At 62.0% G+C, this 7266-nt stretch overlaps 2 protein-coding genes across 2 annotated transcripts in view; one reads left to right on the top strand and one right to left on the bottom strand.

Moving 5' to 3' along the window:
* Positions 1 to 1592: 1592 nt before the first annotated feature.
* Positions 1593 to 5984, bottom strand: IL12RB1 (interleukin 12 receptor subunit beta 1). Its single transcript, XM_033520196.1, has 14 exons — positions 5806 to 5984; positions 5557 to 5726; positions 5323 to 5474; positions 4814 to 4856; positions 4589 to 4699; positions 4428 to 4510; positions 4115 to 4349; positions 3861 to 4061; positions 3679 to 3780; positions 3451 to 3591; positions 3223 to 3366; positions 2987 to 3083; positions 2834 to 2915; positions 1593 to 2733 (listed from the first exon to the last, which is right to left on the bottom strand). The coding sequence occupies exons 2-14, from the start codon at positions 5645 to 5647 to the stop codon at positions 2323 to 2325; spliced, it is 1893 nt and encodes a 630-aa protein (XP_033376087.1). The 5' UTR covers positions 5648 to 5726; positions 5806 to 5984; the 3' UTR covers positions 1593 to 2322.
* A 617-nt stretch (positions 5985 to 6601) lies between these two features.
* The window catches only part of MAST3 (microtubule associated serine/threonine kinase 3), a 28811-nt gene continuing 28146 nt past the window's right edge, over positions 6602 to 7266 (top strand). Inside the window, exons 1-2 of the mRNA XM_033520092.1 lie at positions 6602 to 6666; positions 6837 to 6873. Of these exons, the coding sequence (XP_033375983.1) occupies positions 6602 to 6666; positions 6837 to 6873 (102 nt within the window). The remainder of the gene's footprint in view (positions 6667 to 6836; positions 6874 to 7266) is intronic.

The raw sequence follows: 7266 nt of genomic DNA, 5'->3' as shown, positions 1-7266 counted from the left end.
AGCAAATGACATTGTCACTGGTGGTGTGGGGACAGTGCTGGCACCACTGGGTGTGAAAAGGGAACCCCATGGAGTGATTTTGGGGTTGATGCATCCTAATGGCACTGGGCTGACCTTTGTCTCCCCTGCAGGGATGGGTTTTGGCTGCTTATCCCAGAGCTGTCCTGGAAGGATGCCCTGCTGGGTGTAACGAGTTGTCCTCGTGCTGTGGGTGGCAGTGGCTCTTGCCAGGCCTTGCCCGTGCTCTGTGCCACGTCTGGGTGCTGTGCTGGGGTAGAGGAACAGCAAGGTCACATCCTGGCTGCAAGAGCTGGCCTGGCAGCTCTCCTTGGGTCACCAAGCTCAGCATGGCGCCTGGGGACTCATTTGGAAACCAGTCCTGTGAAATTTAAACTAATTAGCAAGTCCCGAGCCACTCTCTAGAGTTAATTGGCAAGCCTGGCTTGATTAGTTTTCCTGGGCACATCCATGGCACCACATTCCTGGCAGAGCACTGGGTGGCTTGGGACACGTCTGGGGGAAAATGCACAGGGCCACTGCTGGGGACAGAGCCATTGGTGGGGACAGGCCCTGGAGCCATCAGAGAGGCTGTGAGCAGCACCAGAGATGGGATGGATCCCTGGGGAGTGACCCCATGGGGGCACTGAGGAGGGTCTCGTGTCCCCTCCCTGCCCAGGGTGTTTTTAATGCAGCAGCAGGGCCTGGCTGTCCTGCTGTGAACTCGTTCCAAGAGCTGGAATGATTAACTGGCATCAGTGCTGGCCCCGAGCCGGGCCATGTGTTTACTGCTGCCACCCAACCGTGCTGAGCTCTCAGTGACCCTCGCTGTTTTCCCTCATCGTTCTGTCCCCCAAACCTGGCTGTAAACAGGGGCCGGGGCTGAAACCCGAGTGTGCCTCCTCGCCAGTAACCAGATACTTCCTCCACATGTGCCTGGAGTGCTCTGAAGTGAGCCTGGCGTCGCCCAAATCCCAACAAAATCCCTAAATCTGATGTCTGCGCTGGGCTTCTGCTCGGCAGGATGCCAGACCTTCCCCCTCCAGCCGATCCCCAGGGATTTGGGGGGCTGGAGGTGCAAAGTTGCCGGGCACAGGGGTCTGACACAGACTCCTGACACTCGCGGGGAGGGAACTATGGATTTGCTCTGCCAAGAAGTTTGGAATCGCCGTGGGGACGTGGGGCTGGTGCCACCTCGTGGTTCCAGCAGCAGCTGAGCCGGGCTGGACGCGCGGTGCCGGACAGCGGTGGCACTGCTGGCACGGAGCTGGGGGTCCCCCATGTGCCCATCCGGATGAGACCCCCGGCCATGGGAGCGACAGCACCGCAGCCGCCTCATCCCTGGAGCGCTGGGAATGGCCAGAAATACATCCCCAGCCGTCCCTGGCCGAGGTCTGGCTGAAGGAGCCGCCCCGGTTCTGTCTCCGCTCGGCACCGCCGCGGTTGCACCGAGCGCGATCTGAGCGAAATCCTTTGCGAAACGCGAGTGGAACCACGAGCAGCAGCGAGACCGAGCGTCAGTGGCAGAGACACCGCGGCTGCATTTCCCCGTGTTACTAAACCCACGTAGCTTTTTGGTTTTTAAAGATTTTTTTTTTTTTTCTTTGCCGTCTCAGCAAGTAAACACCGTCGCGCCAGGCAGAGAAAACCACAGATCGCTTTTCATCTCCAGTTCTGTCCCAGATAAGGCCCGAGGAGGCGGCGTGGCTCCACTGGAGGGGGCTGGGGGGGCCCCCATGGACCCCCATCCCGGCTGCCTCCCTGCGCCCTCCACAGCGCCGTGGATTGAACCTCGCCTCTAAATCCTTGCTCTAATCTGCTCGGGTCAGGGGAGGAAAAACCATCTCAGCCCTGCTGCTTTGTGCAATTGTTTTAATTTTTTAATGTTTGTGTTTATTTTTTTAAATTTTTTTTTCCTTTAGTTTTTGCACATTTTAAAATTTTTTCGCAGGTATCTGGTGTTTAGTGCTGGGGCTTTTTGAGTCCCCACCACGATACTGGTTCCAGAGGCAGCAGCCGGCTGGATGAGGCTCTGCTTCTCCTCCCCATCCAGCCATGGAAATACCCTCGGTCCTGGCCAGAAGCTGCAGCCGCCTTCGCTTGGGTTTTATCGCTGGTGAAAGGTTGAGGCTGGAAACAGCGTGGCCAAAACCTGTCCCGGTGCAATGCCGCATCCAGAGACATCGCCTTCCGTGTCCTGGAAACCAGAAAACCCCCTGAAAGTGCCGGTGCCACGCACGGACTGGGCACTCAGCATCCCACACAGACACCTCGCATTCCATGGGACACCCCCGTGCCCTTCCTGCTCCTCCAGCCCGGTGATGGTCACGGCACGGGATCCCATCCTTCCTCATCCCTGATGATGATGGGTTTGTCGGAGATGAGGAGGGCAATGGGGATCAGCGGCTGGTGCATCCCCTGCCTCCCCTCCTCTTCCTCCTCCTCCTCCTCTCTGGGTGGGTGTCCGGCCCTGCTGCCGGAGGGTGGAGATCCCCCCGGGCTCAGAGTGTCCTGCCTGCGGTAGGCGAAGGGCAGCTCCTCCCCGCAGCCCTGCGGGAACGCCACCGCTGCCGCCGGCTTTTCCAGCGCTGGGCCGGCCTGCGACACCTCGGGGAGTGGCACCGCAGTCTGGGTGTCCGTGTCAGGCGTCTCCTCACTGGGATTCGGCTCCGTCAGCAGCAGCTCGGCTGGGCTGAACCTCTCCGAGGGCTCCAGGAGGCCTGTCCGGGGCTGGCCCTAAGGGTTGGGTGGGTTTGGGGTGGAATATCCCGAGCCAGGGCTGTGCATGGGCGTTTGGGGCTGTGGGATGTGCCCCCTCCTGCACCTTAAACCTCACCTGGCTCATCTCGTCCGCCGAGAACTGGATGGCTTTGGTGCCCACGGGCTTGGGGAGGGGTGGGAAGAGGAGGCGGCGAGCCCTGGGGAGGGAGTGGTTGGTGAGGGGTGGGTGACAGTGGGGGTGGCTTTGGGGACGAGGGTGCTCTGTCACCTCTTTTTGCTCAGGTGGTAGATGGCAGCTGCGGCGGGGACACCAAGCGAGATGCCCAGGTAGTTCAGGTTGCTTCTCCACGCTGCTCCCCGGGGACCTGGGGACAGGCATGGCTGGCTGGTGACATTCCTGTTCCCAATAGGGACACAGGAGACGTTTTGGGGTGAGGGAGAGCACACAGTAGAGAGAGAGAGAGAGAGCGCACCCCGTGGGGACTGGGGGCTCTCAGCCATTACCCAGCCCCTTGGTCTGGAAGTGCCACCAAGCACTGCAGGTCCTCTCGCTGTCCTCTGTCACCTCCCAAACACCCACCCTGTAGGCTGTGCCAGGCTGGAGGTTTTGGAGGGTGTAGTTTGATGCCGTGGCATCCACTTCACTGTCTGGGCAAACAAAACCGACCTTGGGGCGGTCTGGTGGGGCCGCACCCTCCTCCTGCCCCACGGGGATCGGGGGTCCCCACTCACAGCTCGCGTTGTCCCCCTCAGCCTCGTGGCAGATGAGGTACTTGTCCAGCGCTCCGGGACAGGCGGCACGGGGGGACGGCTTCCACCGGAGCACAACTGCGGCGTCCCCGGCGCTGATGTTGACGGGCACGAGCAGCGAATCTGCGCGCAGAAAACCCAGGGGATTATTTCATGAGCGCCCCTTCTGGAGCGCAATCGGGCGCGGATGCTCGGTGCTCGCACACGCACCATTGCTGGAGTAGAGGTGCCACAAGGCGAAGGTGGCCCAGCCTCGCTCCGTGTCCCTGCCGTGCACGGCCAGGCGGTGACAGCCCGGCGCTCCCAGCGCTCCTGGGGACGAACCGGGGGTGCTGCTCAGCCCCTCTGACCCCGGGTGTGGGGACAGCGAGGGGCTTGGGGCGCTCCCTTGCCTCTCTGCACGTGGATGCTGTGAGCAGGGAATTCCTGCTGGGAGCAGACTCCCTGTTTCGGAGGCTCCGGCAGCGTCTGCTGCTCGAAGCAGAAGGCATCGCCAGGGACCGGCGCTTCCCACCGCGCAGTCACGGTGCTGCCGGCCACGCTGATCTCCTTGAACCTGAGATCTGGGATGAAACGGGGGAAAATCGGGGTAGCTGGAAAAAATAAAGCCCTGAGGGCTGCCAGGGGAGCTCAGCATTTCCAGAGCGGCGGGTACCTGTGCGCTGCTCTGCGGGCACACGGAGCTGCTGCGCCGGCCCCGGCCCCGCGGCATTGACCGCGGTCAGCAGGATTTCGTATTCAGCCCCGGAGAGGGTGAGGTTGTGCTCTGTCACCTCCCAGCCCAGCTCCACAGGGTCCTCCTCATCTGACTCTGCACAGTCACATGCCAACATGTGGACGTCCAGCTTGTAGGTGACATCCCTTTGCTCCTTCAGGACTGGCTGGGGAGGAAAAGAGGGGGACTCGGGGGATGAAATCGTGGGGGACACCCAGGAGGGCCCCCAGGGATGCCACTGTACCTGCCAGCTCAGCCTCAGCACCCGCTGCCCGTCTCTCCCCAGTTTGCCCAGCTGATGGCTCAGCACCGGGCTCCTCAGGATTTCTGCAGGAGGAACAAGCCTGACTGAGCCGTCGACATTTTTGGGAGCTGTTGGGATTTCACCAGGCTCCCCTTCCTCACCCTCGGGAACAGAGATGTTGCTGCTCCAGTCACTCCAGTAGCTGCTCCAGTGGGGAGGCTTGTGCCGGAGCTGGACCACGAAGGTGCCATTGACCCCCAGGACACAGGTCACTAGAGAGGGGTGCCAGGGTCAGCTGGGGGGGTCGCTTCTCCTGTCCCCAGCTTTTGGCCATCATGGGATGCTGGCTGGGGAACATCCCCAACAACCCCGCAGGATAAACCAACCTGAGTCATTTTCACCTGTCCCCATCACAGTCTCACATGTCACCTGTAGAGACAGCCGGGCATGGAGACACCCACCCAGTAAAACCAGTATTTTACTGGGACATCAGTGCTGCCCTGTGATCCCCAAACACCCCAGGGGCTGGGAGGGCCAAACAGTGCAGGGGACATTTGGCCAGGGACCCCCTCAATCCTGGGACCCTCCTGGCAGCAACTGAGAGGGATGGGGGGTCCCCAGCTGTGAGAGCTGCGCTGGGGACAAGCATCCAGATTTGATCTGTTGTCGTCATTAGTATAATCTGGGGTTTTGTCTGTGTAATCCCAGAGAATCCTGTTAGGGGCAGCAGCAGGATCCCACAGCCAGAGGATGAGGCAGAGCTCGTAAAGCAGTGAAACAGATGGGACACAGCTGGGTTTGGGGGGGACACTGACATCACTGAGCCCCCACACTCCCTGGGCTGCCACGGTGACCCCTGTCAGTCACTGCCAGCTTCAGCAAAGAGCATTTTTACCTGTGTCCAGCTGCTGTCTCCCACCCTCCAGAAGCGAGCCTCATGCTGTGCCGGCTGCTCCAGGCCTTGGCACTGTGGCCGTGGCACCTGCACCCTCAGCTTGCCACCAGTCTTGGAGAAGAGCATCTCGTCCGGAGGTGGATCCAGTTTGACTGGAAAGATGAGGTGCTTTTGGGTGGTCTGGCAGTTTTTAGTGCCAGTGCTGGCTGCCAGCCTGGTCCCCAGGGCACTCACCAGCCTTGTTGAGGTGAAGGGTGTGGTTGGGGGTCTTGTGGATCTGCTCCCCCCAGCGTGCCTCCACCCAGGCCGTGGTGTTATCCAGCATGTACAACTGGCGATGCGGGGGGCTGTAGTTGGTGGCCGTGCCCACCCCATACCGGCGGCACTTGCGGTTCTTCTCAAAGCTGGGGAGGGAGCGGGCACAGGGAGGGATCCGGGACAAATCCCATGGGCTCCCCCTCCCCGCCGCGCTGCCCTACTCACCAGAAGTTCAGGATGTAGGAGGTGTTGCCGGCGGGGCCGAGGGGAGGCCAGGAGCAGTGGAAAAGCTTGCTGGTGCATTTCTTCCAGCAGGAGATGTCGTGGGCTGCCACGGTGCCTGCGGGACAGGGCAGCGGCTGGAGGCTCCTGCATCCCAAACTCCATCCCGTGCATGGAGGGAGCGGTGGTGTGGCTGTTGCCCGCTTGCCACGTTGTTCAAATGGGGAATCAGAGCAGCTGCAGCAGCGATTCTCACCCCAAGCCCACCGTTTTCCCCCTCCCCGGTGATGCGGCGCTGGCCGGTGCCATTTGCCCCGACTCCTGCCCACTGCCAGCGGGGATTCGCCATCTTTACTCCCTCCCTGTGGTTTTGGGTATCTCCATCTCTCTCCGGGAGCTCCCCAGGTCTTATCGCCCCCAAATCGTTCATTGAAAGTCTTCTGAAGTTATCTCTCATCTCCCAGCACCGCAGGAGCACTTACCGCCCTGCGCCAGCGCCGCCAGCGCCGCCAGCAGCCACCCCAGCATCGCCCACCCGGGTGTCCCACACCGGATCCGGGGCTCCGCTGCCCTTCCCGGCTGCCCCATCCCCCGGTACCCCTCGGGTGCCCCTCTCGGGCGTGGCGACAGCCCCGGTGCTCAGCGCAGCTTCCCGCGCTTGGGGTTTCCTCTTCTACCGAGAACGTGCCGTTCCCAGGCAGCGCAGAGCCCCAGATGTGAGCGCGTGCCCCACTTTTACCAAAAACAAAAGAGAAAGCAACCAGAATATCCCCCTTTTTTTGCCGGCACTGCTGCCGGGATGAGGCCGGCTCTGCCCCGCGGTGGCGGCCCCGCCACGTGTCCCGGCAGGGCGAGAAGCGCAAGGTAAGCGAAAGATGAGTCTTGGGGTTTTCGGTTGGGTTTTTGGGGTTTTTTTTGCACACAGCGTATTTCTGGTCCTCTGTCCGTAGCTGGGTGAATCTCCAGCGGCTGCTCCAAGGTTGGGTTTCTCTGGGTTTCTTTTTGGGGAGGGGGGTCTGTTGTGTTTGTCCCAGAGCCGTTCGCTCCCTGAGCCGCGAGAACAAAGCGCCAGTGAGGCAGGAGAGAGCGGTGGCCCCGGGGCAGCAGAGCCGTGTGACGGGGCGGGTGACCCGGGACGGTGGAGCCGGGTGGCACCGAGGGCCGTGCACAGAGTGCCCTTGTTCCCGCAGAAAGCGGCCCCTTGTGTGGCCCTCGCTCGGGGCCGGAGAGCAGCGGTGGCGGGAGTGTCCCCGTGCTGGGACAGCGTGGGCACGGCCGGGCTGGGGGCACAGAGGGTCCCCCGGCGCCTCCTGATGCTCCGTGTGCCCTCCCTGTGTGTCCCCCTGCCCTGCCCGGGCTGGGGGTACACACCGAGCTGTGCCGTGCCAAACTGGAACGTGCTGGGCTTTGCTGTGCCACAACAGACAGCAGAGCGGAGCTGGGCTGGGCTGGGCTGGGCTGGGC

Source organism: Parus major, chromosome 28 (assembly GCF_001522545.3).
Source record: "Parus major isolate Abel chromosome 28, Parus_major1.1, whole genome shotgun sequence".
Taxonomy (NCBI): Eukaryota; Metazoa; Chordata; class Aves; order Passeriformes; family Paridae; genus Parus; species Parus major.
Note: the sequence above shows the minus strand (reverse complement) of the source record. Positions and strands in the feature narration are given on the sequence as shown.